This window comes from Berkeleyomyces rouxiae (assembly GCF_048999995.1).
Source record: "Berkeleyomyces rouxiae strain 22BRR77 chromosome Unknown BrBRR77_ptg000002l, whole genome shotgun sequence".
NCBI lineage: Eukaryota > Fungi > Ascomycota > Sordariomycetes > Microascales > Ceratocystidaceae > Berkeleyomyces > Berkeleyomyces rouxiae.
In genome coordinates this window covers 2,353,120-2,370,001 of record NW_027396492.1, presented here as the reverse complement: position 1 = coordinate 2,370,001, position 16,882 = coordinate 2,353,120, and the positions used below count along the sequence as shown (strand labels likewise).

At 51.0% G+C, this 16,882-nt stretch overlaps 5 protein-coding genes across 5 annotated transcripts; 4 read left to right on the top strand and 1 right to left on the bottom strand.

Moving 5' to 3' along the window:
• Positions 1-2,098: 2,098 nt before the first annotated feature.
• Positions 2,099-4,999, top strand: BROUX77_002200 (uncharacterized protein; the record flags this gene model as incomplete). Its single annotated transcript, XM_073746715.1, has 1 exon — positions 2,099-4,999. The coding sequence occupies one exon, from the start codon at positions 2,099-2,101 to the stop codon at positions 4,997-4,999; it is 2,901 nt and encodes a 966-aa protein (XP_073607282.1).
• Positions 5,000-5,537: 538 nt separating this feature from the next.
• On the top strand, positions 5,538-6,295 carry BROUX77_002199 (uncharacterized protein; the record flags this gene model as incomplete). The annotated part of the gene is made up of 2 exons (XM_073746714.1): positions 5,538-5,707; positions 5,803-6,295. The coding sequence occupies 2 exons, from the start codon at positions 5,538-5,540 to the stop codon at positions 6,293-6,295; spliced, it is 663 nt and encodes a 220-aa protein (XP_073607281.1).
• A 207-nt stretch (positions 6,296-6,502) lies between these two features.
• Positions 6,503-7,967, bottom strand: BROUX77_002198 (uncharacterized protein; the record flags this gene model as incomplete). Its single annotated transcript, XM_073746713.1, has 2 exons — positions 6,503-7,038; positions 7,103-7,967. 2 exons carry the CDS (start codon positions 7,965-7,967, stop codon positions 6,503-6,505), a joined length of 1,401 nt encoding a protein of 466 aa, XP_073607280.1.
• Positions 7,968-10,262: 2,295 nt separating this feature from the next.
• BROUX77_002197 (uncharacterized protein) lies at positions 10,263-11,017 on the top strand (the record flags this gene model as incomplete). The annotated part of the gene is made up of 2 exons (XM_073746710.1): positions 10,263-10,482; positions 10,545-11,017. 2 exons carry the CDS (start codon positions 10,263-10,265, stop codon positions 11,015-11,017), a joined length of 693 nt encoding a protein of 230 aa, XP_073607279.1.
• Positions 11,018-13,449: 2,432 nt separating this feature from the next.
• BROUX77_002196 (uncharacterized protein) lies at positions 13,450-16,402 on the top strand (the record flags this gene model as incomplete). Its single annotated transcript, XM_073746709.1, has 2 exons — positions 13,450-13,780; positions 13,842-16,402. 2 exons carry the CDS (start codon positions 13,450-13,452, stop codon positions 16,400-16,402), a joined length of 2,892 nt encoding a protein of 963 aa, XP_073607278.1.
• Between the last annotated feature and the right edge of the window lie 480 nt (positions 16,403-16,882).

Here is a 16,882-nt window from a genome sequence, read left to right as displayed (position 1 = left end):
GCCCTTTGTCCATTCTTGCCAGCCGTCCGTTCGTTACGAAAAAGTCCCAATCAGGGCAAACTTATTTATTCGCATGGCCACATCCGCCGATGCCTCTATCACAATAGATAGATTTGAGCTACCGACCTCTATTCGTTCGTTATACCTACGCCGACGCATTTTATTTCCTTGATTCATCCTTAAAACGAGAAAAAACGAACAAAAAAACTGCAAACTTGAAAAATTACATATCGACTTTACACGCCAAAAAATACATATTTGGCTCAAGAATGGACAAAGGCTTGTTACTATCAACCACAATTGGCAATCAAAAAATTCACAGACAAAACATCTGCAGAATTACACATGGCTGGCTTCGATAGGAGTTAAAAGCGACTTTATAGTGCATAGGCGTCGTCATATTTGGCTCTCCATATGTCACCCATCCACCAGCACAGGACATTCATCACATCATCATCATATCCACCCTACACAATACATCTGACGTTTCTCATGCATACGACATCACCTATTCTCCCTCTCCTTTTTTTTTATTTTTTATTTACATCATAGCGCTCTGTTTTTTTGGTTTGCTAGTCTCTCCTTCATATACCCATCGTGTTTTCATAATCAAATCTTGTATTTCGTTGTTTCTGGAGCTGCATGATCCTAGATGCTATATTTTTTTTCTTTTTCTTCTTGTCTTTACTTTTACTACCTTGGCTGTGACTGATCTATTGGATGATGTCTTTGTTAACTTGCAATATTGTTGCATAATGGTAGCCATGCTTTCTTTTTTCTTTAGATACTCTAGATGTATGTAGATGTCGAATTTCAACATACCAAACCTGTCACCAGAGTTTTTGAATCATTTTCCCATTACAGGCTACGATATGTCTTAATGAGTCTCCAAATGCAAAATTTCAATGGCAAGTTACTGGGAATTAGTCAGGGCCAAGACGGCCTTATCGACAAGTTTGACTCAGTCAAAGTGCTGACTGGAACTGGCTAGAATACGCGTGGAAAAAAATGGGAGACTTAGGATAAGGTACAAACTATGTGTTTACAGATTGACTGGACTCGGTCGTCCAACATCTGTCAGCCCCATATCTGCACCTGTGCACCACGAGATTTAAACTACACAGACACAGATATATGTCTCGAGTCACCGAGTTTGGGTGCTCAAAGCGCCAACTGACCTCAGTTCCGTGCGTAGCACTTTTGAAACCCGAGGCGCGCTCAGATCGAATGCGTGATACAACGTGAAGCGACGCATGAACAAGCCAAAAATTCGTGGACGATTATGCGGTAAGTGAATAGAGGTTATACAATGACAAGTTGGTGAATAATTACAGGTGGGAATTGGGTTCAAGAAACAACATCAACAACCAACACACTCGAGCACCACCATTGTCGGGTTACACACTGAGGCTGTACAACACCCACGTGACCTGGCACGTGACACTCCCTACAAGCCGAAGACGCTTGCTTTGGCCGTGATATCATACACATGCCTTGGTTCCTTTCACACTTTCACACCTCATCATCACCCTTGTGCTACTTCATTTTTTTGCCCTGCTTCTTTTGCTGACCTTTGCTGTGCATTGGCCCCCATATTGCCTCCTACTCGTAAAATATACACCCGGAATTGAACAACTCCCCCCTTTTTCTGGCCTGCTGGCATCGCCTTGGTACCTCCGGCGCCGGCGGTTCTAGATTCAAAGCTCGGAGACGAAGCGGTCAGATTATTTCTTGGCGCAAGGCCGGTCCGCCAGTCTCTTGCAGTCGTTGTCTACCGTTTTGTAGACCATGGCTGAGTGTTGTTGAGCAACACTTTGTTCCCTATGACCTTCTGTCTCTTACCCCTATGATCCGACGTCCATAACTTATTTCATACCCTTACGAGCTCGCAGCAACAATAAGTCCAGTTACTTGACCAAGAGCAATTTCTTCCGATTCCCTTTCTTGCCAGAGTACTTGGTAGTTTGAAATCCCATTTCACGACACCACGCGATACGATCCGACACGACACGACACGATACAATAGCCGACGTCACAGGACTACCATCCACGACTGCCGCCCACCACCCCGATAACTTCCAACACATCTTCCACAGTCATGGCTGCTTTGCACTTCATGGCTGGTCAGCTGACCGACGTACGGCGCAAGGCCGTCTTGGATGCTCAGAAAATGCAGTCGACGATATTGAAGGAAATGACGGCCCAAGGAAAAGAGATCCCGCCGTATGAGTTGATGGAGCTCATCGGCAAGGGAAGTTTTGGTCGTGTGTACAAGGCAACCCACCGTGATACCCGACAACTTGTCGCCGTCAAGATCATCAGTATCGAGGAGGGAGATAGCATGAATCCCACCAACTCGGACACCTTCAGTGACATCCTGAAGGAGGTCAACACGCTCAAAATGCTCAACAACAGTGGCGCACGGAATATTAATATGGTGGTGGACTCCTTCCTTGTAGACCAGTCGATCTGGATGGTCACTGAGTACTGTGCTGGAGGCAGTGTGGCTACGCTGATGAGACCAACCGGTGGACTGCCTGAGAAATGGATCATTCCTATTTTGCGCGAGGTAGCAGAGGCTATGTCGTGGGTACACAAAGAGGGCATTATCCACAGAGATATAAAGTGCGCCAATGTGCTGGTCACAGACGTTGGTGGTGTCCAGCTTTGCGACTTTGGAGTTGCTGGCATCATAAACACCCGCTTTGACAAGCGCTCAACTGTCACGGGAACGCTTCAGTGGATGGCGCCCGAGCTGTTCGAGTCTGCAGCATATGGAACCGAGGTTGATATCTGGGCGTTTGGATCCATGGTTTACGAGGTTGCGTCCGGCTTGCCACCCAATGCGACCACGCTTCAGAACATTCCCAACATAAGCCATTTCTTGAAGCAAAACTGTCCACGTCTTGAGGGCGACCAGTACTCCGACTTACTCAAGGACATGGTGGCCTACTGCCTGGTGGATGATCCTGCCATGAGACCCAGAATTGAGGAAATCCAGCAACATCCTTACATTGCCGATACCGAGGATCGCTTCCCGACAGCATCCCTCTCGAAGCTAGTGAAAGCCTACCGTTTGTGGGAAACACAGGGCGGTAGCAGAAGATCTTTATTTGCTGTTGGCGGTGCCCAGGGCCAGCTTGAAGATGCCCCTCCCATGCCTGCCATGGATGATTGGAACTTCAACACTATGAAGGAGGCCCCGCAAACTGACGATCCAGATGCATCAGCTGTCTATGATGCCTATGGTCCTGGCGTTGATTTCCCAGGCCAAACACCGGCGCCACAGAAAAATGGCCCGCGTCGTCGTCGTAGACCACCAAATTTGAAGGGGCCAACGGCACCGTTAGAAAAGGTGTTTGATCCAAATACACTAACAAACTACCGTGATAATGCCCGGGCTTGGTATGGTCGGGGGGAAAGCCCGCCATTAACTTCGGACCTGCCCCTTCGCGACCACTCACAAGGCCAAACGGTTCGCGAGTCACTCATCAACCTAGACTTGTCATATGATGGCAATACTGGGACAGGGTCTGGAGCGCATGAATCAGATACTATCCGCGCAAGCCATAAACCAAAGCCTCACGATAATCGCAGAACGCAAGACTGGACGTTTCCTGTCATGGCTGGCGGGGGTTCTGGCCAACCAGACTCACATGAAGATGCAATGCCCTCCTTACCACCCGCATTTGATCCCCCAACTGAGGTATACAGCAAGCCAACTGCAAACTCGCACACTGCTTCTTCGCAGAATCTGTCTGTTTCTCGGCCGCTCAACAGAGCTTCGGTTGCAAGTCTGATTGATCTGGACGAGGGCTTTGTGGAAGACAACTACTCCCGACCATCAACATCACAATCAGATGCTGCTTTTGCGAGCGATACAGAAGAGCGGTTTGGGCTAGAGAAACACACATCCCGACGATTTGAAGTACCTCACACAACAAGAGAGCCATCACTCTATGTATCATCGAAATCGCAGCCGAGAGAGCCTTCCCTCTACGTCACCACTACCTCGAGTGCACCACGGGAGCCGTCCTTGTATGTGAGTGATGCTAACACGAAACCTGCACTGGCCAATACTGGAAACATTGGCAACACAAATGGCACAAACGGGTATTCTGATGCGGGACATCACGCCGACGATGAAAACGATGATGGAACCATTGAGATCCCTGATCTCAACGAGGGGTACCGCGAGCCTTCAATATATGTCACCAACGGCGCCCGAACTAATCGCGAACCCTCTCTCTACATTGATCTAGATGAGGCGCGCTACGAGCGTCCCGAGTCGCAGATGACGGATTATAACAAATACCAACAGCCTAAAGGGCACTCACGATCCAACTCCAATTTGTCGGGTACTGGCCAGGATGCGAATGGAATGGATCGTGAGTCAGGTATCTTTATACCGTCTTTTAATGATGCCAAGAGACAAGCATCGATGATCATCCCCGACGAATCACGAACAGACCGGCTCCCATCGCTGCTGATACCGGAAGACATGGGCCACCACACAAGCAGCACAAGCCTTAGCAGCATGGCGTCAGCGGCAAACCACAGTAACAACAGCAACCTGGGATACACAACGGGTGGTTACAATGGCATGTACGAGGACTTAGGCCAAGACACGGACCGCGAGACAGATGACGGCGACTCTCCCTCGCCTTACCACCGCGATCGCAATGCCAACAACGGCAGCTCTGACCCGCGCAGCAGGTCGCAGGCATCGACGTTCTGGTGGCAGGACTCGATGTCATCCAGCGTGGCGTCGTACTTGGACATTGCCGCACCGCTGGTGCCGTTCGAAGCGTCGGTGGCGCCCGATGCGCCGGCGGGCCGTGTGATGGAGGGGCTCTGCGACGCAGATGACATGAAGATGGAGATGCAGCGGTTGATTTCAGCCATGAGGGATCATTTGGGATATACAGGGTCGATGCTGGAGAAGCTGCCGGTTAGAAAGGCGGATCTGCGAAGGGGGAGGGAGGAGACGCCGCCCTGAGCAGGCTGGCTCGGATGGAGCAAAGCAAAGGAGTCTCGTGAGATATCATTGAGAGTAATGCATGATGGATGCGGCATAGACAAACCAGCAGGGTACATGTACAGTACGTTTAGCATGATGTATTTAGGATAGTAAAGTGGACGTATATAAAGTTTTTAGAGACAGTTTGAATTAATAGTTGTGAGATGATCTCTGGTGGTTAATGCTACTTGGAGTGTAGCCATCACGATGGAAGAGTCTTTATGCTACCACGCCCGTTAGGACAGAGAGCAACCGGGGGTAGTCCTATCAGACTCAGGGCCACGGCACTCTCGAACAACAAATGTGGATGTGGTTAAGAGACGCACATTCTTCTTGCTCTGTATTAGAAAGGTCGAGCTCGTTGCTACTGAGAATAGTCCTGCCTTGCTTTCTGTGGTTGCTCTGCACACGATCCGTTTCGCGGGGAGGGTCTCGGGTGTTTCTATGTAAGCAAACCGCCACTCACCAATCTGCATGTTCTCTGGAGCTTTGTACAACCACCGCCCCCACGCATAGCATGGATAGCGACCGCATGTCTCTCGTGTTCCTCGCGGCCTGGACGCCCCAGGCCACCGCCGACCTCGCCTTGTGCATCGCCGCAAACATGCTCCACGGCCGCCCGGACTGGGTCCGGGTGCATCGCGCCATGCAGGCGCATGGGCACGTACACACGATTCCCGAGCTCAGGTAAGTTCCGACTCTCGCGGCGTAGTTTGATATGCCGTAGTAGCACATCCGCTTGCGGTGCTGCACCTGGCTAACAGTGGCGCTCCTGCGTACAGAGACTACTTTACCAGCACCCACAGCGTGCTGATGGTGGGCAACATTCGCCTCGACGAGCTGCTGCGTCGCTCCGAGTCAGATAGTGATGTCCTGGTGCACAGCCCGACGGCCGCCGACGAGTCTGTCGAGAGACTCGGGGGGCACCCCGAGGATTCGGCGCTGCTGGCGGCTCAGGCCGAGACCATGGAGATGCTGGAAGAGAGAGCTCGGCGGCAGAGTGAGCAGGAACTGCTAATGGATCTCCAGTCGGACCTCCCCCTGGAGCCGGGCTATCCGTCACGGCACTATCAGCATTACTTGTTCGAGTACCGACTGCGCATTTCGGCACAGTATCAAGCCCAGGCCCTGCCTCTTCAGCAGGGACCGAGTTCTCCGCGTCCTTGTGCAGCTGAAAGGAGACACTTGTCTTCTTCATCTTCGCCGCCTGGACTATCAGTTTCGTGCTCGTCTCCACAGACCCGGTCGTCGTCGACCGGAAGCTCTCCACAATAAACAACATCATAGTATTAGTATGTCTCATGTCACTCGGAATTCACTCTAGTTCAGTAGATATTCTTTTTTTGAAAGTACATATGTATACATTGGGAGAATAGGCTAAAGAAGAAAAAGAATTAGACTCTAATCTCTAGTTGTTTATTAAGATAAAATAGTTATGTGAAGAAAAGAAAAAGCAAAAGCCCGCCCTGAATTCACGCTGTCCTAGAACTGCTGACCCTGTGCGTATGGCGGGTAGTATGGCGGCCCCATCTGTTGCATCTGATTGGGCATTGGCGGCATCGTGCTGCTGGGCGGCGGCGGAGGGTACATGTTGGCACCGTCAGGATACATGGACGACGCACGCTGCGGCATCTGTGGCTGGCCCATGCCATAGTTGGGCTCTTGGGGGACTACGAACGGTTGCTCAGGCGATACATTGCCAGGCATACCGACACCCATGTTCATGTTCATGTTCATGTCGTAGTTCTGCTGCGACACCATTGCGGGTGCGGGTGGCGGTGGCGTCGGATCGCGCGGCACGGGCGGCGGGGAGGCTGGCACGATGGTGAAGCTCATGCCCGGCGGCAGCATGATGGGCTTGAACGGCTCAAAGGTCCCGGGCAGCGGACCAGTCTTGGCGGTCGGCAGATTGGGCGTGCCGCGGCTGCTGCTGGAGGACGAGCCGCTGCGGAACTGGCTGCGACGCTTGTAGGCGCGGGATAGAATCATGACAAAGCCGAGAACAGCGGCGAGACCACCTGAAGGGTCTGTGTTAGTAGGAATGAGACACAGAGTGACAAGGGGTTATTGAGAGCTACTTACTAACTGTGCCAACACCGATGCTGGCGTTGACCATGCTGTTCTCCTCAATAGCCGGTGCGGCTTCAACTTCAATGGGGGTTTCGGTCGCATTGATGATTTCTTCAAAGTTTGAGACGGTTGTGAAAGGGAGAGGATTGACGCCGGTGGCGATTATGGCATCGGCCTCAGGAATAGGAGTTATGATCGGGTCGCTGGGGAGGACGACAGCGATGGGCGTAGTGGTAGTGGTGGGAGTAGTAGAGGCGGGAAGACGGACAGGAGAAGAGGTAGAAGAGGAGGATGAAGGCTTTTCGGGGGGGGCCTGCTGTGCAGGAAGCGGCGTAGCTTTTGCGGGATTAGGCGTAGTCGTAGTGGTGGTGGTTGTCGTCGTCTTGGGCGGCGGATTTGAAGCGGCAGGTGGCGGAGTTGATTTTGTTACCGTTTGGAGCGTGGACGGTGTGCTCTGGCTTTCAATTGGGACAGGGACCAACCCGCGGTGGGACGACGGTGTCGGAGGCGTTGATTTGGGGGGTTGTGTGGCAGGGAGCGCCGAGGACGGGGCGGGCGTGGAGCTCGACGGAGGGGCTATCGCCGCCGGAGGCGGTGGAGCACCCTCCTCCTCCTCTTCCTCCTCCTCTTCCTCCTCCTCCTCCTCCTTCTCCTCAATGGTCTCCTCGAAATCAGACTCCGACTCGGATCCAGAGTCGGACTCGGGGAGGTCGCCCTGCGGGTTGCTTTGTGTCTGGCGCCTCTGGTAGCGGTGGAAAGCGGCAGACGGTGCTCTCTGGCGCGATATGCTTCTCTTGGCGGGCACAGCTGGCGGTTGGCAGGCGGGGGACCCGCACCGTCGATCGCTGCCCTCTTCGGCTGAGCGGGCTCGGCTCATGGCTGCGGTGGAGGAGAGGTGCGAGGCGTTCTTCGGGGGACGGCGCAAAAGTGACCAGCACTTGTAGGCATGAAGGACAGGCAGAGAAGCGAAGACGGTGAGCAGAGGAGAGGACAAGAGAACAGAATTAGTGAGGACCAGCCTGGCACGATGAGAGCGAGAAGAGCAGAGGATAGAGGGGGGGCACGAATAAAAGAGGGAGAGTGCAGAAGAGGAAGATGAAAAAGGAGGGAAAAACCGCCGCAGAGCGGGCGTGCGCTCCAAGTGCTCGTTGCAGCTTGTTTATACGACTTGATCTCCACCTCTGGCCTTGGGCCCTTTGTTTCGAAAGTGTCGATCACCACTGTGGAGGACGAACAATGAGTCTCTGTTGCTGTGTAAGTCAGCGTGGAGTTCCCCCTCCCCCCGGCTGGGGCTCGGTTTCAGAGTCTTGTCGCCATGTTCTTGGCGTGGCGCTTCAGGGTTGCATTTGTACTGGCAGCTGGGTTTTCATTCTTAATAAAGCACCTGGATTTTGTTTTGTTCAGACGCGGCACTTATGAGAGGGGGGGGCAGAGAAGAAAAAAATGTCACCCACCGGCTTACAAGAATACCCGGAGGTGCCCCAGCCAGCCCTGGCCTCGGGCTTTCGAAGCAACAGCCCGCGGCCCAGTCCCGGGCAGCTGTCACTTTTCCCGGTGCTGGCTAGTCTTCACTTGCGGCTCTGGTGCGCAAAGACTTGTACCGAACAAGCTTTGCAAATGACTTTGCTTGGCCTCTTGGCCCCTTGGCCCCTTGGCCCTGGCATACGTATGCCGTCTGCTATCCTATCGCGTCCTCTGTCAGCAAACACGGGGCTTTGTCTTTTTTCTCTCCCACATTCAATTCCGCCTGTGCCGCCCTCCATGACGGCGCAATCTCAGACTTGTCATGTCGGATCTTGCTGGTGTCTGAGACCAGCTCGCCCGCGCTCAGGGCTATGACACGTCTGAGGCGCTTAGCCCAAACCCAACCCTTTGCCTGGATCTGGGACAGAGAAGGCTTGGCGCTGTTTCTATGATCGGCCTTCTCACATACATACTTGGGCATCTTCTATCTGGAGAGTCTCTCTTCTTCTCCAGCCCCGGCACTCTCTCGCAATCTCTCGAACTCCTTCCCCTGTCAGGCCACGCGTAACCTGTCGTGAAGTCGCATTGGATCTTCAAGGAGACTCGTCAAAGCGGAAAACCCAGGAGCCCTTCGTCCGCGCTCGCCCCCAGAAGCCACCGTCCGTAAACGGGTCAAAAAGACAATTTTTGTTTCAACTCGCCACCGCTGAAACATTATCACTGAGTTCCAGCAAAAAAAAAAACTTGAGCAAAAAACAAAGCTCCCCAACTGGGAATCGAACCCAGGTCACCTGCGTGACAAGCAGGTATGATCACCACTACACTATTGAGGACTGGTGCTGTTGACAAACCCTTAGTTAGGGTCCGTTATGAATATGACGGAATCCCCGGCCCGGCTTTTTTTGTTTTTTTTTTTTTTAACCCGGAGACCTTTCGGGGGCAGGGGGATCCCGAGTCGACGCGCTGACCGCCCGGGAGTATTTTGGAAGATGACATCATCCGACTGCTTCCGTCCGGAATATGCCGTGGTATTGCTGCGAAATAACAGTAGGTAGACGTAAAAGAATAAAATCAAATCAATCAAAATCAAATCGAATCCCGAGTCGACGTTTATAATTTCTTCGGAGCTGGGAGACTACGGTCACCAAGGCAGTTCGAATCGGAGGATCCCGGCAGCCGGCTATGCCGCTGTCCAAAATCTACGACGCATGGCTTAACTATAGGGAGGCTTAAATTGTGGTCTTTACCAGTTGCTACCACCTAAAAATTATCCGTATTATATAGTTAATGCCAAGTCGTTGATCGTCGGGTTCGTATTCGTTTTTGTTTCTTTTTCGTTAACAAGTAAACATGCGTTCTTCAAGCTCCAGCATATTTGTGGACCTAGCCAACAAGGCTACACGTAGATGATCCTCAGCTAGTTCTTATCCTGAACAATGTCTGGATACTTGGCGATGCCAATAATCTTGGGGGGTCTCTGCCAGACGAAAACGAAAACGACAGCCCTACGGTTACTGTAGACACCGTACTTGCAAATCCCTTTTTTTTATTTTTATGTTAGCCCCCAAGTTGGAATGATTGACAACATGGACTTCATAAAAGGCCACTACTCTCTCACATGAACTACTCACATTCAGTCTTTACTCTTCTCTTTACCTCTTGTCTTGATTCCATACTTCCTACTCGAAGCTCACCCACCGCCTTCGCCATGACGACAAACACTCCGTACTATCCATTGGGCGTTGATATCATTGGATATGTGCCAAACACATTGTCAACGCCTCAAATTCTACTCAGCTTCATAGGTTCAATCTCTCTTGTGCTGGCTCCAACCTTTCTTGCTGCTCGCCGTCTGAAGCTATCTCGTTACGAGACAACAGCCGTCATGTGGTTCATGCTCAACGGCTTAATACATTTTGTCCTCGAAGGTAAAACTTGAGAACAGTGGTGTTTTTCGTATAATCACGTATCTAACACTTATTTTCCTCAGGCTTCTACTCACGGAACTTCCCCACGCTGGCAGGCTCAGACAGCATTCTGGCTCAGGCATGGAAGGAGTATTCCCTATCTGACTCAAGGTACTTGACAAACGATCCATTCATGATTGTAATGGAGTCCATCACTGCCTATCTCTGGGGACCCATATGCTTCACTCTTGTTGTCTTCACCATCACCGACCATCCGTTGCGTTTGCCCTTGCAAATTGTTGTCTGTGTTGGTCAAATCTACGGTGATGTGTTATATTACGGCACTGCTTTTCTACTAAGTATTCTCTATGGCACACAAAGCAGTCGCCCGGAGGCTTACTACTTCTACGGCTACTTCATCTTCCTGAACTCATTCTGGATTGCTATTCCGGGATACTATCTGGTACAAGCCATCATCGAGACCAGAGATACTATGGCCATGGTCCAGACTGCTATGAAGAAACATGTGGAAGCTAGACGAGAAAGCAAACATTGAATAGGAGGCGAAAAAAAGATAGATGTAGATTTTTTTCAACTTTTATTGAAGCAAAGTTGTTGTCAGGACTTACTATTACGTACAGTTACCTAACTACTGTCACATGTCATTCCAAGGTTTCACAAGGATCTTCCTGTCATATAACCCTAAGGTGCACATCATAGTCACCGTTAACCCTACTGATGTGCTCTTGCCGAATTTGCCGTTGTCCCGAAACGAGTCCCAAACAATATAGGCCCTTACACATTGAACACATTGTACCATCGGCCGGACATATGGCTGTGATTATGTGCAGTGAGTACGCCATGAGCCCTGCAGAATCACACCCACCTGTCCCCATGACCAATAAAAGAGTTGGCTGGCAGAAGATTTGCTCAGAACAGTCCAAGGTCAAAGCGGTGAGGCGAAGTAGAATCGGATGGAAATGCAGGAGGTCCAGAGATTGTGTGCTCTTAGTCGGAAGAATGAGGAGCCGCTTGTACCACTGCAAGATGGATTACGACTGGAAAACAGGTGGGTAAGGCCTTTGGAGCACATGTCATGGTTGGAACCGTGACTATCTGGGTATGTAGCTATGAGTACTTGGATACTTGTAACCGTACCGTGCCCGCAGATGTCAGCTTAATCCAAATTGTGCCAGAGCCCTTGTATACACCGAGAATCTTGCCCCCTCCTTCGGCCAAACCACGGCGAAACTCGAGGCTTAGGGCCGTGAAATGGGGCTGCCACAAGAGCAATTGTAGCACAGAACAAGACGTCTCCTCGTTTTGTTACCCCAACTAGCCCCAGAACCCCACACTCTTTCAAGAGGAAGGAAGGCACCTCGAACCTTTTATTGGAGCGCGTAATATTACAAGAGACAACAACCCCTGTAAAAAAAGAACCACGGCGACAACAATTGTTGTTGTTGGTCTGTCAGAACTTGCAAAGAGCTCCGGGGATGCTAATCCAGAGGGACCAAATCAAAATACTCGGTCCAAGACCTCCTAAGTCAGTACTGGACTAAGAGGATTTCACAAAGGAATAGTCAAGTCAAAACGAGGTAACTTGCGGAGAGAGGCTCCACCCCCGGGAATCTAATCTAGCAACTACTTCTATGTAACACTCCCATCGGTTACCTACAGAGGCAACTGCAACTCAAGTGGGCTCTGACTTGGAAAAGCAGTTGCTGCATTCTGACTGTCTTGGAACATGCTACTTGTACGTGTGATAATGTACTAGAATTCTTGGCTTCACTCGGCTTCGGCTGTATGAGAGTCAATCAAAGACGTCGTAGAGATAGAGTTTCTGTTCCTGTACATAAGTGGCATTTGTATCTACAGTATCTGTACGCAAATTCAGGCTCAATTATATGCATCCAGCAAGCAGCTCGCTCCCTTCGTCTTGACAACCTGGGGCTTGTGGTCCTACCTCCCAAAGCCCTTCCCCGGATTTTCATACAAGTTGTCGATATGGACCCGTTCTGGGATGGAAAGAGGAGAATAGAATGCCAAGGATGCCTGCCAAAGGATGCATACCGTACCGGTGAGATCCAGAGTGTGGAGAACAAGGCACTGTCCAAAAGATCGAAAGATAGTAAAACCTAGCCGAGAAAACCTCTCAAGCCTGGACAAGAGAGACACTTGACTACTTAGTGTAATTGTCGTTGGCCTCTTTGCAGAGACGGCGATAATATCAATGTTATCATATGTAACCATGGCATTGGAATTGCTCGCCCTTAGCGCCCTGTCTGTATACTTGCGTATAAGTATCCAAGTACACACAAGTACTTTGCAGGCCGTGGTCTATTTTCGTAGGCTCGGGGTCTCTTGTTGTAGCATCGACATGGGGTAGTTGCCTGCCACTTGAAGAGAAACACACAAACGCGCAGTGGAATATCGGGATTAGGAAGGAGCCTCGATAATTAGACAGGACAGAAGAGAAGAAGGAACGGCCTTCTATAATCCATTTTGGCGGCAGTTGCTTCCACATTTGGGTGCCTTCCGCTAACTACGCATAATATCTTTCGAGGGCAGTTGCTCTGCCGGCCCCTTCCTCGTTTATTTCATTTCTCTGTTTGCTCTTGACCGTCCTATAAACCTCTCTCGTGCCTTCTTCTCGTGCCCTCTTTCTCCCCTGTTCCCACTTTTCACTTCATCTCTGCTTTGGCTCTTACGCTCATCTTTTCTCCTCTTCTTTCTTCCATCTGCATTTCTCGCCTTTGCAGCCGTCTTCTCGGGGTTGTCTTGAGCCGGGCCGAACTGGTCTTGTCTGCTTCTTTTGGCCATCCGGCTTCCCGCATATTTACCCGATCCGCCTCTCTTGCATTCTGTCTACCGATACAGCCCCGCCTCGATACTCTCGGCCCGCCACAATCATCGCGCTATGCAACATCCCCAGACCTTGATCTGAACTCTATTCTACACCTTAAATATTCGTCCTGACTGTCCACCATGCTGTCGAACCCTACCCAACGTTACGCCGCATATCACCTTACCAACGTTGTCCCCGAGGCCAGTGTCACCCCGACAATCCAAAACATGGACGCCATGGCTGCCATCACCGCAGCTCAGTATCCTCTCCAGCAGTTACGTCATCAGCAGCCTCAAGCAGACATAAGACTAAGCCATGGAGCCAATACTACGGCTCAAGGAAAACAGAGTGCCACTGGCAAAGGCCACAAGACTGCGGCGCCCGTGAGGAAGAGAATCAGCAGAGCCTGTGACCAGTGTAATCAGCTTCGGACCAAGTGCGATGGTCAGAACCCATGTGCCCATTGCATCGGTAAGTAGTACATACGCATAAGCACTTTACATGCCAGAAGAGAACTGACACAAAGCCACAGAGTTTGGTCTTGGCTGTGAATACATACGGGAACGGAAAAAGCGCGGAAAGGTCTCGCGAAAGGACTTGGCCGCTGCTCAAGCTGCTGCTCAAGCTGCCGCCCAAGATCATTCCCAGATCTCTGCCACCCCACCCATGACCTCTGATGAAGTCATTGTCTCTCCCAGAAGCAACGGAGAATCCAGCAGCCCAGTAGGCCTTCACACCCTACTGCGGCCTACAAGCCGGGCAGGAAAAATGGCGAAGCGAGCCGCTATCCAAAAGTCCCGAAGAAATTCGGAGCCCATGTCACAACTAGTCATCCCCGAGGAATCACGACAAGCGCAACACCATACTAGCTTTGAGATTCTGGAGGAACTGTCTCCCCATCCGTCTAACCTTGAAACCAATGGAATCATGAATCGTGAGATATCTAGTGGAAACGCCTTACCTATTAATCCATATGGCTCTGTTGATACATACGATGGGCAACCGATGAGTGCCCATATGATTCCTAGTTCTCCTTTTGGTGCTCCACAAAGGTCCATTTCTACATACCATGGCCTTTCATACGGGGTTCAAACTCCTAATTCTACTACCTACAACACCAATCCCTTTCATATACGTGCGAATTCCCTTCCAGGTTATGTCAGTCCCGGAAATACATCTCCAACCTGGATGCCTGTTGAATCATCTCCAAACCAACACCAGTTCCAAGTCACTCAGATGCAACCACCTCCTGCTCCACAGCTACAACAGATGTTTCACCAGCAACAACAACCACAGTCACAACAAGACGCATTACGATACCCGGTTCTCGCCCCGCTTGTACCTCACTTGAATGGAATTATCTCGCAACCCTTGGCTTGTGACTTGATTGATCTCTACTTTGCTTCATCTTCATCGACCATGGTCCACCCTACTTCGCCGTACGTCCTCGGCTATGTCTTCCGCAAGCATTCGTTTTTGCATTCAACTAAACCTCGACAGTGTCAGCCAGCTCTATTAGCCGGCATATTATGGGTCGCCGCCCAAACTTGTGATGCCCAAGTTTTGACTAGCACCCCCTCGGCGCGCAGCAAGGTCTGTCAGAAGCTGCTCGAGCTTACAATCAGTCTATTGAAACCGTTGATTCATACTCCGGTAGATAAACCGGCTAGTGGTAACAGCATAGACAGCGTAGCAGCTACACTTGGCGGTTTAGGTGTTACACTCCCTGGACCTACCTGTAGCGGCTCTTCGTCTGGTGACAATAGTCTCCTTGGTGCTACAGGAACACTCGATGATGTTGTCACCTACATTCACCTCGCAACCCTTGCCTCTGCAAGCGAATACAAGGGGTCCAGCTTGAGGTGGTGGACAGCAGCATGGTCTCTCGCTCGAGAACTAAAACTTAATCGTGAACTTCCAGCCCCCAGTCACTACATGCTATATGGTGATGAGGATGTAGATGCTGATGCCGAGGGAGAAGACGATATAGGCTCGGCTTTGCTGGACATGGAACAGCGGGAGGAGCGGCGCAGAGTTTGGTGGCTCGCGTATATTGTAGACCGCCACTTATCTCTGTGCTACAACCAGCCGCTATTTTTGTTGGATCGTGAATGCGAAGGGCTCTTGAGACCCATGAATGATATTGCATGGCAGAGCGGAAATTTTGAGACTTATACACCACTAAACCCGGTTCTAGGGCTGAATCCTGAAGGTCACGACTCTCAAAACTCTGCTTTTGCAGAACAACGCGGTTCGAGCTATGAGTGCACCTCTCACAGCATTTTCGGCTACTTCCTGCCCCTCATGACCATTCTCGGCGAGATTGCAGATCTACGCCAATCCCGGAACCACCCGAAGTTCGGCCCCTCCTATCGCTCCAGCCAAGACTGCGCAAACCAAATTTCTAGTATCACCCATCATCTGGACATATACGAACGTAGCCTAAGTCGCTTTGAGAAAACACATTTGAACCCCGATCACCCCGACCATCGCTCCGATGTCACTACACCCTCAATGCACTCGGCGCACACGCCCATGTCCTCTTCCGTGGCAGGCCGCATCATTGAAAGCGACATCCAGACACATATTGTCACAGCCTACGGTATGCACGTGTTGCATGTGCTGCACGTCCTTCTCGCCGACAAGTGGGACCCAGTCGACCTACTCGACGACGCCGACCAGTGGATATCGACGCCGGCATTTGTCGCAGCCACCAGCCACGCGGTTTCGGCCGCCGAAGCTATCGGGCACATAATGGAATTCGACCCGGGCTTGGAATTCATGCCCTTCTTCTTCGGCATCTACCTGCTGCAGGGCTCGTTTCTATTGCTCCTGATTGCCAACAAACTGCAGCCGCAGGCAGACGCGCCAGCGCCAGTCGTCAAGGCCTGCGAAACGATTGTCCGCGCACACGAGGCCTGCGTCGTCACGCTCAGCACCGAGTACCAGCGCAACTTCAACAAGGTTATGCGTAGCGCTCTGGCGCAGATCCGCGGTCGCACGCCTGTCGATGTGCACGAGCTACAGCAACGCAGGCGCGAACTTTTGCTGCTGTATCGCTGGACAGTCGACGGGACGGGGCTTGCCTTGTGATTGGGCGACATCTCATGTACATACACACATACATACATGCACACATGCACAGACAATGCGGCGGTGATAGTGCAATTGAGCACAGATATGTAACTAGTTATTTGTAATGATCAATCTACGACTTCGCCATTTGAATAGCCGGTTGTTGATGGATACTAGAAATACTGGTTTCCCTTGATTTACTCCATCAAAGTGGATTGAGTTTGCATGTATATATAATAACGAATGGACCGTCGCTCAACTAACCATCACATCGCCAAAGGAAGAAGAAACAAGACATTCCCCTGCCAAAGGATTCCTGCTGTAACGAGCCGTTTTTCTTGATACACATGGCAAAGATGTATCAGAGTGCTTGACAAAAAAAAGAACACAGAAAAATCCTGCGTGAGAATCCATGTTACTGGACCAAGAAGCAAAAAAGAACCGAAAAAAAAACCCCACCCAAGAAACTCCCATGGCAGCAACAACAAAACAGAAACC